At 43.6% G+C, this 16,415-nt stretch overlaps 1 protein-coding gene across 5 annotated transcripts in view; it reads left to right on the forward strand.

The window, feature by feature from the left end:
• Positions 1–16,415, forward strand: part of NKAIN2 (sodium/potassium transporting ATPase interacting 2) — a 981,240-nt gene that overhangs the window by 428,435 nt on the left and 536,390 nt on the right. For all 5 annotated transcript variants that reach the window (XM_019479579.2, XM_059733455.1, XM_059733453.1 and 2 more), the window contains exon 2: positions 10,126–10,263. In XM_019479579.2, the coding sequence (XP_019335124.1) occupies positions 10,126–10,263 (138 nt within the window). The remainder of the gene's footprint in view (positions 1–10,125; positions 10,264–16,415) is intronic.

Raw genomic sequence — 16,415 nt, forward strand, 5'->3', positions numbered from 1 at the left:
AGGGGCAGAGCCAGGGATTATGAGCTAGATAGTTTGGCTCAGACCATAGTGGAAAAGGAGCCTTCTGGACAGGACCATGGAGTGACAAGCAGTGAGTAAACCCTAAAGAGCTAGCAGTAGCCAGTAATAGAAGGAAAGGCGCTCTTGGACTAGATGGCTTTCATTGGTGTTCACATTTTTCCTTTACTTGTTTAGGCAAGGTATTCTCCGATATTTAGCAGTCACACCATCAGGCACTGGGGATTACTGGGGAGAAAGGAGGCCTTTGAGTGCACTCAGGTAGAGTGCAGGGTGGGTTTCTTTTTTGTAGGTTGTTGTAGACTGAAGGCACTGAGCCCTGTGAAAGCTAAAGGGGAGCTAGTGGGAGCTAATTAGAGGCTGATAAACTATGGAAGGACTGCTTAGACTCCTGAGGAGACAGGATCAGGGGCAAAAACCCTAGGACTTGTATGGGGGTTCATTAAAGCCTGAGGACCTGAGTGATAAGAGGAGTAAGCTAGAGAAACTGATGAGCTAGTAGTGAGAGGGCCAAAAAGGGCTGTGGCACCTTCCTTCCTGTCATTATTCATATTGTAAGCCAAATTCTTCACTGAATTCACAGTACAATTCATGAGAATTGCTTCTGCCTATCTACAGGCTGGCTTTGGCCCTGTGTCTTCTGGTCTTTAGACAAATTTGCCATTTGAATAGCATCTGGCTAGAGTTTATCTGTATAAGAATCTCTATTATTTCATGCTGTAACAATCAGTTAGGATGGATCTGATTGTACTATGTACTATCTGACATAGTATGTTCAGATGCATCTACCAAGGTGCCTGATGTAGCTGAGACTAAGTGAGCCATACATGATCTGTAGGAAGTAGTAGTGAGGAGGTAAGTTCAAGGTGCTTCTCAGGTGGGTGAGTTCAAAGGGATCTGAGGGGGTCATCTAGTCCAATCCCACAAACATATTTAGGGTTCACTGTTCCTAAACCACCTAAATGAATCATCTTTCCAGTTGTCCTTTGAAATACCTTCAAGGAGGGTGATTCCACAACTTCTCACGACAGTTTTTTTTCCATTGTTTAGCTACTCTTATAACTAGGAAGTTTATCCAGGAATCTAAATATTTTATGCTTTGCTGAATGTTAAACCCTTTGCCTCATGTGGCAAGAAAAAGCAATGCTTCTTCATTCTCTTTATGGTAATTTTCAAATACTTGAAAATTGTTACTCCCTCTCCTTAATCTCCTTGTCCCCAAACTAAATACACTTAGTTTTTCTAATCTTATCCCCTATGGTTTGCATTGCATTCCCTTTATCATCTTGCCCGTTTGTTTCTCAACTCTCTCCAGTTTATTTTCATCTTTAAAATGTGATGCTGAAAATGAGGCACAATATTCTAATTGATGCCTAACTAGTGCAAGAGCATCTGATTACTTACTCAGTTTGTGATCTGCCATAACCCCAGACGGTGGGTTCCAATCCCAGTTATCACTCATCCTATATCTGTGCATTTGCTTTTCTTCCCTACATGTGGCCCATATATTTGTCTCTGCTGTTTTAAATTTTATTGGCTGCATCATAGTTTAACCTGGTTCTAAAATTAATATCATGTTGTTTAGCTGACTGAGGGACTGTAAACTGTTCTGTGGTCCCATTTGTTAGTGGTTAATTTTAATGGCATAATATTTCAAGACTCTATCTCCATAATCCTCCATTCAACAAAGCCTTTACTTCACATCATCTTCAGAACTATACCAATACTGGTCCATTTGACTCTCAACTTTCTAATCTATAGACTTCCATTTTAAATAAATTAATTTAGGAAAAATACTGGTTTAATAATGGAAAGATGTATATCTCTATATCTAAATCTCAATATATATCTATATATAGAGAGAGAGATATAGATCTATATAGAGATATAGATATATATATTGGAATACGTGCATACTCACATGCACACCCCAGGAAAAACAAAGTAATTTATTTAGCATAGACTATCCATTTATTCTCTGTAGACTTGTAAAGATATTTGATAGAAATGTTGGATCTATCCGTAATAAAAATATTATTGTTGCACTTTCCTATTAGCCTTGCAGTTGTAGTTGGTATATTGGGTTTCCTGCTTTTCTACATGATTAACTACAGTACTGCTATTTGCCTCTATAATTGGTTCAATTATCTTTGTGATTTCCCACCGTTTGAATGATTTGCCTTCTCCCTTGTGTTTTTACTTGCTGAATCCCAACTGTAACCTGTGCAGGCCGGGTCAGACCCCGGGCCCTTTTCGTAGCTCTGCATGCGGGCTGTGGCCGGTAGCCCGGGCAGGCCGGGTCGGAGAGGGAGGTCGCCAAGCTAGAATTAGGCACAGACACGTAACGGTTGATTTTAAGATTGTTTACTTACACCGAGATGGTCATGGTACAGGCTGAGAACTTGCTTGAGTTGCGGTTACAACAGAAAACACGAACACACGTGGAGTTTGCTAGGCTCCACGCAGACAAAACACGAACAATCATGTGGAGTTTGCTAGGCTCCACGCAGACAGAACTCCGGATGTCCAGGACAAGCGCACATTAAACTCGTCGTTACGTCTTATAGTAGGCTCCGTTCGAAGACGGGAAGAGGTGGGCGGTGGATCAGGCCGCCAAACTCCTCTGAGCGACACACAGGGTTTCTATTACCCTGCCGCGCACACCCAGAGTCCCCACGAGATGGATGCGGAGTCCTCTTCGGCTTGGGCGGAAACTGCTCAAGCCTCTTATACGGCTAGCAGGCCAATCACTAGCTGCCACATGTGAATAATTTAGAACTAGCCAATTGCGGGGCACGAATTTGCATACGACGAGCAGGAACTCTTTGCACCGTGCATTTCTGTGTTGCAAAGGGAAATGCACCCTGCAAAGACAGCTGCAAAGTGGCGGGAACACTCCTTTGCACGCGGGTTCTCTGCGCAGCAGAACTCCTCCCTGCAATGAAGCTGTAAACCCACAGGGATAATTCGAGTGCCGAAGCGCACACAAAAAAAAATCAGACCTTTGGGTCATGACATCCCCCCTTGCTGAAGGCACAATAGAATTATACTTCAAACCTATCATCCGGGTTGTTAACAGCTCTTTCAATGGTTCGCAAAACTAAACGAGCAAAAACAAAATCAGTCAACAATAAAAGTTCGTCCTCAAGGGATCGAATCAAATAATAACCGACACACACACACACATACATAAAATCACATTCATAACAAAAAACTGAATGATCATGACTTCGGTGGGCATCATGGTGGAATCGCGCGTCAGGCCTTTGTTCCTTTCGATGATGTTGTCCCTCTCGGGGCCTCTCTCCACCACACACTCCGAATCCCTGATCTGTAAAAGAACTCTCTTAAAATGGTTATTTCACTACTATTTATAAAATCACACAGGACCGCACGATAATGCAGTCAATTAAACTTATCGTTACTATTAAATACAAATATGTTAACACGATTTTATACTGGACAGCTCTCTCTCTCTCTTTTCACTCAGCAACTCAATGAAATCGTCGATGAGTCATCGTCGCCTTCTTCTAGATAGTGAAAACCTAACTCATAGGCTAGCTGCCATTGTCCCGCGTCTCCTAAAATCCGAAGCTGTCTCTTACTAAGTCCAGAGCGCTGTAGGAGGAATCCAAACATGTATCGCTCCTCTTGTGTTCTCTGGCGTAATACTGGACGCTCAGATTCGCGGTGTTTCGTGTTCTGAGCCTCAGTCGGGCGTTGACACTCCTGATCACTGGATAGTCTTGGCTCCATGAGGATGCGCAGTCTTGACAACTGATGAAGGAGACTACTCACAGGATGATCGACCAGTGGGTTCAGCACAATCCGCAAAACCACGATGTTTCTTTGCCCGTAAACTTTAAGACAACTATCTATGCTGTCGAGAGTCGCTGGAATGGTTCCAGGGTCTCGCAGGTGACGGTGAGGCCATGGTCACATTCGTTGGAACGGTGTTAGTCCCAACGTGCATTCTCTTGGGTTCCAGGTGCAATACGAAACTCCGATAATAGCCAGTACAAGCTGTTCTGCACCGGTGTGCTCTGGTCGTCCGTCGTGCCATGCGTGGGCCTTCTGTTCGATCACTCCTGCCACAAGCGCTGGAATCGGAATAGGCCAGTGGACGCTAAACGCCACCATGTCGATGTCGGTGACATGTCCCCTACTCCATGAAGCTTGTCTCACCAAGAAGCTTGCTTCTTCCTAGTCCAGGAGGTCGGACCCAAGTTCCACGACCAGACGTCCCAACCACACAGCCAGAGTTTCTTCGGATCGGATCCTGGATTCCCTACACAAATTCTGCAGTTCGGCTCTGGAACGAGCGTAATAGGTGGTAGCATGAACTGCACTCTGCGGACCGATGACTGGGCTGCTTGATACTGCAGGCTGATCAATTTCCTCATGAGTTATCGTTGCTGTTGCTGTTTCTGTCGGAGCTGCAGTCATTGTTACAGCGGGGGTTGTTGTTGTTTCAGGCGGGAGGGGCGGATGCACTCCTCCGCTTGACTCCCCCTCCCTTTGGCAGAGGGGCGTGGTCGGCAGAATCAACGCTGCGTCGCTGGGTGGAGTTACCGGCTGAAGCCTTGCAGGCTCTCCCGAAGCTCCATCCATCTCTTCCGGCTTCTCCACGCAGTCTTCCCTCTGCTTGGCGCCATCTTGTTGGGGCTTTTCAAGATCCCTTTTCTTAGCCGCTTCTCTGACCACCCGAACAGCCATATGCAGCTGGGTCTTCAAGCTTAAAGTTTCACTCATTAAATCAGCCATAGTTTGAAAGGTTGCATTTAGTTTTCCCCCCTTGTCGCACCGTAGGACCACTCTCTCATTTACAGCGCGGTCCTCCGTCTCCGGGTCTTCATGGAGCTCGGACGGACGCTCTCGACCCCTCAGTCTAGGCACCACCATGCAAGGGGAGAACAAGCCGATTGGCATCATCTCTCCCATCTCTCGGGCACACCGTGAGCAACGGACACACTCCTGGGTGGGGGTCGGGCTTACTGCGCTTGCCGGGTCGACTTCGGCAAGGGTCACAGCATCGAGGGGCCTGTACAGGACCCGCTCATCGCCCATGATACACCCAAGCGCCGCGGGGTGAAGATATATCTCTTTCCCTTCTAGGGCTCCGACTTCTAGAGTTCCCTCTTCTCCCCTTAACGAAAGGTGTCCACGGACACATCTCCTGCCCGTTCCGCCCACCTGGTGGTACGTGAGGTGCGCCTCCAGTTCTGCAACACTTGCTATGCTGCGTCTCCCACTTCTCCAAGGGCAGTTCTCAACTAATTCTAACTCTAGCAAGCCCTCTCCTGATCCCATCGCCATGTGCCGCGATGATCCTGATCCCATCCTCGTCACCATGTGCGGGCCGGGTCAGACCCCGGGCCCTTTTCGTAGCTCCGCACGCGGGTTGTGGCCGGCAGCCCGGGCAGGCCGGGTCGGAGAGGGAGGTCGCCAAGCTAGAATTAGGCACAGACACGTAACAGTTGATTTTAAGATTGTTTACTGACACCGAGATGGTCGTGGTGCAGGCTGAGAACTTGCTTGAGTTGCGGTTACAACAGAAAACACGAACACACGTGGAGTTTGCTAGGCTCCACGCAGACAAAACACGAACAATCACGTGGAGTTTGCTAGGCTCCACGCAGACAGAACTCCGGATGTCCAGGACAAGCGCGCATTAAACTCGTCGTTACGTCTTATAGTAGGCTCCGTTCAAAGACGGGAAGAGGTGGGCGGTGGATCAGGCCGCCAAACTCCTCTGAGTGACACACAGGGTTTCTATTACCCTGCCGCACACACCCAGAATCCCCACGAGATGGATGCGGAGTCCTCTTCGGCTTGGGCGGAAACTGCTCAAGCCTCTTATACGGCTAGCAGGCCAATCGCTAGCCTCCATGTGTGAATAATTTAGAACTAGTCAATTGCGGGGCATGAATTTGCATACGACGAGCAGGAACTCTTTGCACCGTGCATTTCTGTGTTGCAAAGGGAAATGCACCCTGCAAAGATAGCTGCAAAGTGGCGGGAACACTCCTTTGCACACGGGTTCTCTGCGCAGCAGAACTCCTCCATGCAATGAAGCTGTAAACCCACGGGGATAATTCGAGTGCCAAAGCACACACAAAAAAAAAATCAGACCTTTGGGTCATGACATAACCGTACAAGAAGTTTGCTCCTGTTTTGCCATTCTCACTTACTCTTTGCTCAGCTGATGGAAAAAAAGAGTTCTCTGTTCTTAATGAACATTTTCTCATTGTTAAATGGCCACCCATGCTTTCAGTACAGAGGTCTTTTGTTTATCCTCTTAATGGACTTCACGTAAACCTACGTAATGCTGCCTCAAGACAGATGGGTCTTATTTATATAAAGTGACTATGTTAATACTTGAAACAGCTTTTTCTTTTCTTTAATGCTAATGTTGAAGATTTAAGGGGACTTGGTTTTCTGTGAGGCTGCTTGGCCTTTCTAGTCATATCAACACAAATTACAATTAGCATACGATATCTTGTTTCCTTTGGGAATCCTTCTGACACTACTGTTGACAGTGCAATGTACCATATTCTGAACCGGTTCTACAAAATCCTGGGTGACTGGAGATCAATGATTTTCTATCTTTGTTTATGATTCATATGCAAAAATGCCAGATGGGAAACAAATATAAAATAGACTACAATGCAAAGGGTTTTTTGGTTTTGTTTGGGGGGGAGGGGTTGGTTTAGTTTTCAGTTTTTAGAGAGCGGTAGAAATATAGCAGTCATTACTAAGGCTAGGTTTTTCAATCGGAAACCTGAAGTTCAAACTGCCTCAGGTTCTTTTGCGGATATTGGTTGTAGCCATGTTGGTCTCAGGATATAGGCAGATGAGATTATTTGGGTAAATATGATATCTTTTATTAGACCAACTGAATAGCTGGAAAATATGGTAAAGCATAGAGAGGTTATTGGATGGTAGGCAGGAGTTATTGGATGGCAGGCAGACTATAATGTGCCATAAATCCAGTGTCTTTTGAAAATCCAAGGTTTTTTGAAAATTAAAGCCTAAGGTTAGGAATAGACATTCAAAAAGCCCAAGCCTGAATTGATTCACTCTTTACAGGTTAGTCTAAGCTGTGCAGCTTAAACTGATTAATAACTGGACAGACATTATCTGTTAAATCAGGAAATGTGGCCACGAGCCTGCAGTGGCTCAAGCCAGAAGCTGGGGGGCGCTAAAGTACGCCTGCCAGCCAATGCCAAAGGGGAGGGAAGAGAGACGCCCTCCAAGGTTTTCACCCCTCCCTGCTGCAGCAGAGGGGGCGTGGCCAGGCACCAGCTGGGCATAGCACAACACACAGGATGGTAGCCACCAGCGGGGGGGGGAGGGGGGTGGACAGCTGCTGCCACACTGAGGAGTGGGGATAGGGGGAAAAGTCGTTTCTCTGAAACAAGCATGTATTGAACACAACAATTTGCAAAGCATACAACTGGCAACTACCAAAAATCTTTGCCTAAGCTAAGATACAGCCCAGTAAAACACAACATACACAACTTAGTCTAACTTAAAATGTAAAGTAGGAAGACAAGAATTAGTTTTACTAATCCTGAGCGGAGAGTGTCTCCTTATAGCCAGGCATTCAGAAAGGCTTTGTTTAGGTATTCCCACCTTTTACACATTCTGCTTTATAATATAAATGTAGCTCTCTGCATTCTTTGGTGAAGCTGTCTGCAACTTCCCTTAACTACATCTTCAGCATATGTGATGATTGTCAAGTCTTTACCAACACTTCCCACCTCTCACTCTGGTCCTGCAGGCCTTAGCTCTGGTCTCATAGGTGCAGGGCTTGGATCTGCACATAGGGAACTAGCTTGCCTCTCCCCTTGCCTCACCCACCTCCCTTCCAGGACTACTGTAGAATTAATCTCCCCCCTGCCTGGCGGCAGGCAAGCCACAGAGACTGCAACCAAACCCCCGGAAGTTCGGTGGGGGGAGAGAGGGGACACAGGAAGGAATTAACTCCATCCCTGTCTGGCTACAGGCAAGCTGTAGAGGTGCAGCTGGGGCTCGCAAACTCCAGCTGTAGACCCTGGGGTTTGCCAGTTTGCCAGTGCAGAGAGGGGATGAAGGAAGGCATTTTCCTCAGGGGGCATGGCAGGTCAGTATCTGGCCACACCCTCTCCATGCTCTGGCTAGAGAGCAGAAGGGAGGGGCCAGCTCAGCTCACTGGAGCAGAGAACAGAGCTCCATGTAACCCAGAGAGCATGCTGGGCGATGCTGGGGGAGTTAGGTTTAACTTAAACCAGCAAAGGGTCTGGGACAGACATTGCATAAACCTGTTTGACCCAAATCAGTTAAATCTGATACTACTTTCAACTAGGTTTATCTCAGACTGGTCTCGACCATTTTCTAACTGGTTTGTGTGCACTGAATGTCTGTTCTGTTACAGGTTTAAACCAGTTTCTGATCACTTAAACTGGTTTATGTGTATTGTCTGTCGCTTGCCTAAAAGAAACATTTGCCAATAGCTCTCAAATATTTAGCACTTCCCTGCTTTCATGAGGAAATACTGAGGTATGTTAGATATTATCACCTGGCAATAATCAATGCTGGGGTTTTTTTAATTTTAAGTTATTTTCATAGATTCCCATCTAATCTTTCTCCTTTTTGGCAAGGCCTTGTCAGTTTGAAGAATATTTTTTTTAGTGAACAGTAAATGGTGCACGAAGATACTAAATTTTACATTAACAAACAGGTGGCTAGACAAATGCCTAATGAGTTGATCAAAACACTGAACCTGAACCAATATTCACCTACAGGGTTTTGGTAGAATTCTATATAGGAGTACCATGCTTTTGCCTTTTCCTCTCCTTTTTCCTTATTGCATTATTATGGTTCCACATATTAAGTCTTCTCAGAATTCCAACTAAAGGAATCAATCCCTAGGCAAAGTGGGTTTCGTCAGGGGAGTTTCTTTCATTTTGTTTTGTTTTTCCCCAAGAGTCTCTTTCATCTTATCAAAGCTTTTTGGATGTGCAATCCTGAACATATATCTCCTTTCAGTGCTATATGTTACTGAAATACCTTAATACCACAGTGCCACTTCCACATACTGCTGAATTCAGAAATATGTTCCTATATAAACAAAAAGTATTGGGGGTGGGGGGGTTAACCTCATCTTGCAGCTTTTTTGGCATCAGTCACCAACTCCTCTAGCTTATTTGCTTCATAGGACTTAAATATTCTAAAAAATGAATTTTCTAACCTAAGGCTCATGCAAATGTTTATATTTGTTGTGTGATTTTTAGAGCAGTGATGATGTAATTCAGAGTCTCCAGGGCCACTTGTCACCAGTGACATGTTTTATACTAGATTTGTTTATAGATGATTTTTTTTTTTTTTAATATTGACATTAAAGAAATACATATGAGGTTGCAAATGAGGCACTCACAAGCTATGTAATCTGGAATGCCAGAACTAAAGCATTTAATTTTGTAATTATGCTGTTGTATAAAAAAGGAAGGATTAAGAGTGGCTTCAAGGACTGGTATATATAGAAATTAGATGGGTGTGACAGGTGAACCAGGGAAGCACAAAACCAGGTCAACAAGGGAGGCCTAGGGAAAAAAGAAGTGAAGAGGCTCTTTAGTGGGGAGGGGAAATGGAAGAAGGCTGGAAAATCAAGCTTGCTGATAGCTAAGAAGTGGTTGAGGAGATGTCTTTAACTCACCCCCCAACCACGCTCTTTCAGTTCAAGCCACTACAGGAGGTACAGCAGTTGCTAGTGTATATGACAAAATGATTTGTACTGCTTCTGCTGTAAACACAACATCCCTGTGAATAGGTTTAGTATCTTGGCAGAATTGGCCACATGAATATTTCAGCAAACAGTACAACTCAGTAGGCTGTCAATGGGAAATGCTGCTTTTACTAAAATAAAGGGTGAAACACTATAAGCATATTTAATTCCAATACGGATGGAACTTGCGTTTTTTTTGAAACTCAGGGCAATTTATTTGTCTTTGGGGTGGAGGTAGGGGAATATCCTCACAGCTGTGTGGGATTTTGTAGGGGGGCTCCCTCTGCCCCCCTCCCTTCATACTGTTCTAATAACTTTGTTTTCTTACTTTTTAATCCTAGGTTTCTGTGCTGGAGAGGCAGATATTTGATTTCCTTGGTTATCAGTGGGCACCAATCCTGGCAAATTTTGTGCACATTATTATAGTCATACTTGGCTTATTTGGAACCATCCAGTATAGACCCCGCTACATAACAGGAGTGAGTATCATTTGTATTTTCTTTGCAGAGCAGGATAGAGATGGGAATGCAAATGGTATGATAAAAATGGGAAATTAGTCTACCCTTTTTCTTGGGAATTAAATATACATTTCACCCTTGTTTAACTTGCATTTGTCTTTATTTTACAACCTGTTGCTACACTGTTATGTGACACCTGCCATGATTAAAGCTGCTGAAAGTGACAGCAGCTGAAAATCAATATAATGACAAAATATGAAAATATTCATAGGGCGTGAAGCTTAATTAGAAGAGTTTGTAAAGAAGCATGGGATCCCTGAAGGAGAGACATACAGCAACTAAAAATATTGTACCTCCACCCAGCCTAAACATGCTGGACTGTACTTATTCATCTATTATTAAAGTTGTTAATTATGTGGTGTTAACTGATGTTTGCAATACCAAAAATATGCCTACCCATTATGAATAAGTCTGTCTCTTCCCCCAAGGAGATTAAAAATAGGATGTGACACCTGGCCATTACAGAACAAGAAGTTATTCTGTTGAATGAGTCTTGATCATATCTTTTTATCACATCTGTCTTTTCTTTGACCTGCCTGAATACCTAGGGAATGACCTTCTGAGGTCCCTTCCAACCCTAATTTTCTATGATTCTAGGCTCTGCTGTGCACTCTAACAATACAAAAAAAGAAAAATCTTACATTTTACTCAGACACTGCTTTTTTTTTTTTTTTAAAAAAAAAGCAAAATCTTCCTCAGAAATTGTGTTAACTCAACATCATAATGGAGATTTTCCACAGACCTGAAGATAATAAATAACTAAATTGCTGTTTCATTATCAAGAGATTTGGAGACATCATACATATGTTGTTTGTAATGATTTAAGTTGGACTCTGGTGTTTTGTCATAAATTTGCATTGGGTTAATGTATTGTTATGCTGCCCTTTGATAAGCCCCAGAATAAGTCTGTGGCTCCCCAAAAGACATTCTCTATATCCAGGTCTGCAGGGCTCACAGCCACAACTTCCACGCTGCTCTCTCTCTAATGGTCATACAGATAACCTGTCTGAAAACATATGAAGCCATCTCATACCCCTGAGCTGTAGTTCTGTCAAATGATCATAAAAGTAATGTATACGTGTATGTTAATGTATAAATGTATTTTTCATATATGGAGAAAAAGTGGATGGACATACAATATGTGTGTATACTCACACAGAATTACATTGTGTAGAATATACATTATTGACAACTCTTACAGTTTTATTTAAATTCTTGTGATATATGGAATTTTCCTGTAAGTCGCATATCCAGCTTGAAGCTTCTTTTTTGGGTTTTTTTTAATTTTTTTTGGTAAAAATTCAGTTTCTGATTTTTATGTTTGAGGCGGGACACACCTCAAAAATGACAGAAGTACATCCTAAGTGCAAGCTAAGGAAACATCAGGCAACTAAAATTAATCCAATATTTATTATTTTGAAACTAAATAACGTTTGAAATGAACCCTACTTAAAAATAAATACACATTTTGCATGCTTGACAATATTAGAACTGGCCAAATGAGATTTAAATGTTTTTAAATAAATTCCTTTGGGGAAGAGGCTGCTTGTTTAATATATTTAAAATATATTTTAATGAAAAAAGACAGGAAACAAACTATTTTTAAGAAATAGCCCTCTTCAATAGGACCAGACAAACTATTTTGCAGGAATGACAAATACATCTTACATCATGATGAACTGTAGGAGACAAGGATTTTTTAGAATGATTTTTTTTTATTATTATTATTATTGGACTATGTAGTTGGGATAAAGTTAGACAAATTTTCCAATGCAAGACATTTTTGTCATGGCTCTGATCATGGAAAGCTAGGTACAGCATAGTGGAAAAATAGAGGGGAGGGACTGAAAGAAGTTCTCAGGGATAGCAGACATACCATTCAAAAAAGAAAAAAAGATGATAACTACACCTATCAAAAGGAACAGGGTTATTCTCACTTTTCTTCTCCTCGTTGCGTGGAAAGAATTCAGGAATTGCGTAAAATATAATTGCCACAAACCTGGTATTGGTGTTTAGTCCCTGGTTCTTAATATCCAGCCATCTTATGGATTTTTGTTTCCAAGTTTGCCTTTTAAAGGTGTTAAGTAGATTTTCCTGGAGTATGAGGTCAGGGAGGGTTGTTCTGTGAGAAATGTGCTCCTAATGGTGTGTATATGTCTCCATCCTTTATGTTTTGTTCTGTGGGTTTATCCTGGTGCATAGTTGCTGGTCCTGTTTAGTTTTACCCACAGAGTTGCCATCAGGGCACTTGGTGCATTGGATCAGGTATATCACATTTTGGGAAAGATGTGTAGGAAGCATGGATTCTGAATTGTTGTTGTTGGGGGGGGGGGGGGCGTGTTCATGGTAGATTGATAGAGACCACCTTAACTTCTTGCCTTTGGCATAATTTCTGGACCATCACAGCTACAACATCACACTTACACTATCAGAATGAATTAGAATTTTAAACTTATAAGTAGTCTTCAGTCTATTTCCCATGAACAGCTTGAAGTCCTCAGTTTGTGCCATTTATACGAATCCATCCTTTTCATATTTTCATATGCCTTCACCAGTTAGTCCAAAGAAGTGTTGCAATCTGTTCATCTTCTAGCTGGATTGGACTCCTAATATAGAGTTGTTTTGTGGATATTCTTCATCTCTTTCAGAAGGAATCTGAAGCTGCTACCTCTCCACTTGTAGAGGAGGTGGATAGAGAGCAGCTTTATCCCAATGGACAGCTAATGAAAGAAACCTTTCCTCTGTTACTGCAGAGGGTGTGTAATAAACGTGTGCGTTTTAGCCAGTAATTATAAGGGATATCCCAGCTACCCCAGTTGCTAGGTGACCATGAAATGAAGCTTCACTTGCCCTCCATTTAGTCAGTCAACTTTAATGTGCAGCGAGTGTTTCAATTCTGCTGTTTCAGTCTTTTTGGAGTATATCTGACACTGGGGGGCAATGGATTCTTGCCTTTCATGGCTATAGTGGATTTATACCATGTGTTTTACTATCAAAGCTGGATTTTGGAGGAAAGTGAGTATTTGAAACCAGGAAATGAGCAACCAGGAAAAGAGGATGGGGGGGAGGGGGAGCAGTAGCAGGAAAAACTGTGGGCCTTGTTGCATGGTAATTTTAGGCAGCTTCTGGATCTGTTACCCTGGATTGGCTGCATGTTAACATCTTTAAGTTGTCTAAAGCGCTCGTTATTTGGCTTAAAGGTATGCCACTCCATGGCAGGATTACCTCTAAGCTGGATAACCTTGCTTCTATTCCATTAAGATGTGGCCACTCCACATAGCTGTTCCACCCCAATTGAAGTCTTCCAGTATGCCAGGATGCAGTGGCCCTCCCAGAGTCAGGATGAGTAGGGATGCCAGGGGCGCAGTGGGGCTGGCCATATCTGCTTGCTGCAGCCCTGCAGTAGTGCCTCCCACTGCTGCTGCTGCTGTAGTGCCGCCCACTCCTGCAGAGCAAGCATCACAGCCCTGGATCACCCAGTGGCTGTAGTAATTCTTATTGTCTGGACTGCCTCACTGTTACCACTGGGCAGAGCGAGTGGCAGATCAGGGAGCAGCAGGAGGCACTGCGACCACCAGGCACTCAGGGACTGCAGTACTTGCTCTGCCCATTGGAAACAGTGAGCTGGTCCTGCCTCTAGCTCCTAGTTCTACCCCTGTTCACCCAAGCCTCTAGTGGCAAATCATAGCTGTACAGGCGAATGACAGGCAGAAATCGTTTTTCACCTTAAGGTGTGACTGCTCCACTAAGCCAAGCAATATGAAGTGAATTAACATTTGTGTAGCTTACAGCATAAGGGGTAACAAGGCCCTAAGACAGCAGTCCCAGAACACTGCAATAATATTATTTTCATTATTTCAGGGGTTGAATCTTCAGGTAGATTCTGGAGGGTGGAGGGAAGAAAACTAGTGTACCTGCAAGTTTTTGCCTACTATCAGCTCCTTTGAATGGAACCTGCAGGATCCTTAATCCTCCTCAACCATATTAGTATCTGCAGTATTGCTTTCTTCTGTAGCACTCTCTAATAAATTTTATTTTTATAGAGCATTCTTCATAAAGGATATCTCAAAATGTTTTCCAGAGACAATGAATCACAGGTTAAAAAGAACAGAAAGGTTTTAAGGTCAGAGTTAAAGAAATGATTCAGTGGCTCAGGGAGTAGGGAAAATGAGTTTCAAACAAATACAACACCACAAATAAATGCATGACCTTGAAGAGTTGCAAGAAACGGAGTGGGTATAGGGAGGCCAAAAATTGCAGAAGGGGGGAAACTACACATAACTATAGTGACAGAACTCTAGCAATATTTTCACTGGAATAGGAGATAGTGGTCGATTCAGAGAATGGGTACCGGTAATGATAGTATTTTAGGGGAAAGTATGTTATGGCATCCAAACTGAGAAAATGGGATTTAGGCAGATTTTAAAAGATTTGAATGAAATGATTGACAGCTATCAATGGAGATGACAAATGCAAATGTTCTAGTCTTTACCTTCAAAAGAGCCTGGGTGGATGCAAAGCTGCTGCTAATACACCTTTTACCCTGGTATGGGCTTTGCATGGAGACTCAGTTTCTCCCACATGTCAGTGTGCTGATAAAAAAGCTGATCCAGGATTTTGTAAAGCTGGTTGCAGGAGCAGTAACCAGTACTATAGGCTAGCAGCATCCAGTGCTACTGCACCTCTATTTCCATTTGTTTCCCACCCCCTCTACTGAGGAAGACAGAGCACACTATGGGAGCAGCAGCAGGGGGCCTTTTTTAGACAGGTAGAAATATTCCCTTTCCCCTCCATCCTCAGCAACACATTCCTTTCCCTCTCAATCCCTCCCTTCCTCCCCAACCCATCACTGCTGCTACTGAATGGGGGTTAGCTCTAGAGCTGTTTCTGTCTTGCTGCAGGTAGCCTGCACCTAGAGTGAGGCTCAGCCAGAGACAGCAGTGGCAGTAGGAGGGTTCCTTTCCCCTGTGCCTCCCAGGCTGGCAGGGGACACTTGGGGAGAGATGGTGACCTGGAACCTGACTGCTGCTGGCGCTGTACCCAAATGAGCCCAGGTCCCTGCAGAACCCAGCTGGAGCAGGCGGGAGTAGTTCTGGACCCTCACCCCAGCCCTGCCCTGGGGCATCAGGGGACAGTAGCAGCAGTGGGGGGAGGAAGAGAGGGGAGGGGACTGGAACAGTGGTGCTGCTGAACATGAAGAAGGGAAAGAAGAAATTCTTACCTGCTTTGGGGACTGATGTGCAGTTGATCCAAAGACATTGTTGACTTGAAAAGGAATGTGTCTATGCCACTTCACCTGCTCTGGATCTGCCCCTGTACTGATATGTACATGTACAATCCCCTTTCTACAGTTTGTCTGAAAAGCAAGGAGGAAGAAAAAGCCAATGAATGCATACGTTGGGTTTTTTTCTGCTTCTCATTCTGACTGAAGAATGACTCAGCAACTGCATTTATCCATTTTAACTTTATAAGGTGCACAGTCATACACTTAGGGACAAATAACATGGTTCTTGATTAAGAGAGAGAAGTGCATAAACTGCAGACAACCGAGGAAAAGAGAGACCTGAGTGTATTTGCTGATTGTAGGATGACCATGAACAGCTAGTTAGATGCAATTGTGAGAGAGGCTGTCTTGTTCAATATTCCCTAAAAATGTATTATACTTGGTTGGAGCAGGGAAGTCTAGCACCATTGTATAAGGCATTGTTAGGGCCCCATTTAAAATACTGTTCAAAGCGCTGATCAGCAATGTTCAAAGATAAATTTAAACTAGAGCTGTGCAACTAGATGGCTATAAACTGGTTATGAACAAATTTAAATAGCGAACAGATGTGCCAAGTACATGGAGGCCCAGCAGCCCTGGCCCCCCTTGGGAAGAGGGCTGTCTCCTGAAATACATAAAACTTTCTACATGTACATCATCTGAGCTCCCCCTCCTCCCCAATCAAAAATAAAAGTTGGTGCCTATGATAACAAATCAAAAGACTTGTAACTAGCAGAGAAGTAAGTTTGGAATTGCCTTCCAGACAAAGAATTGGAATCGCTTTATGATCAAACTCAGTAAGTGTATTGTAGGGATAATATGATAGAATAGGGAGTCCTTGGTTTAATAA

Source organism: Alligator mississippiensis, chromosome 1 (genome assembly GCF_030867095.1).
Source record: "Alligator mississippiensis isolate rAllMis1 chromosome 1, rAllMis1, whole genome shotgun sequence".
NCBI lineage: Eukaryota > Metazoa > Chordata > Crocodylia > Alligatoridae > Alligator > Alligator mississippiensis.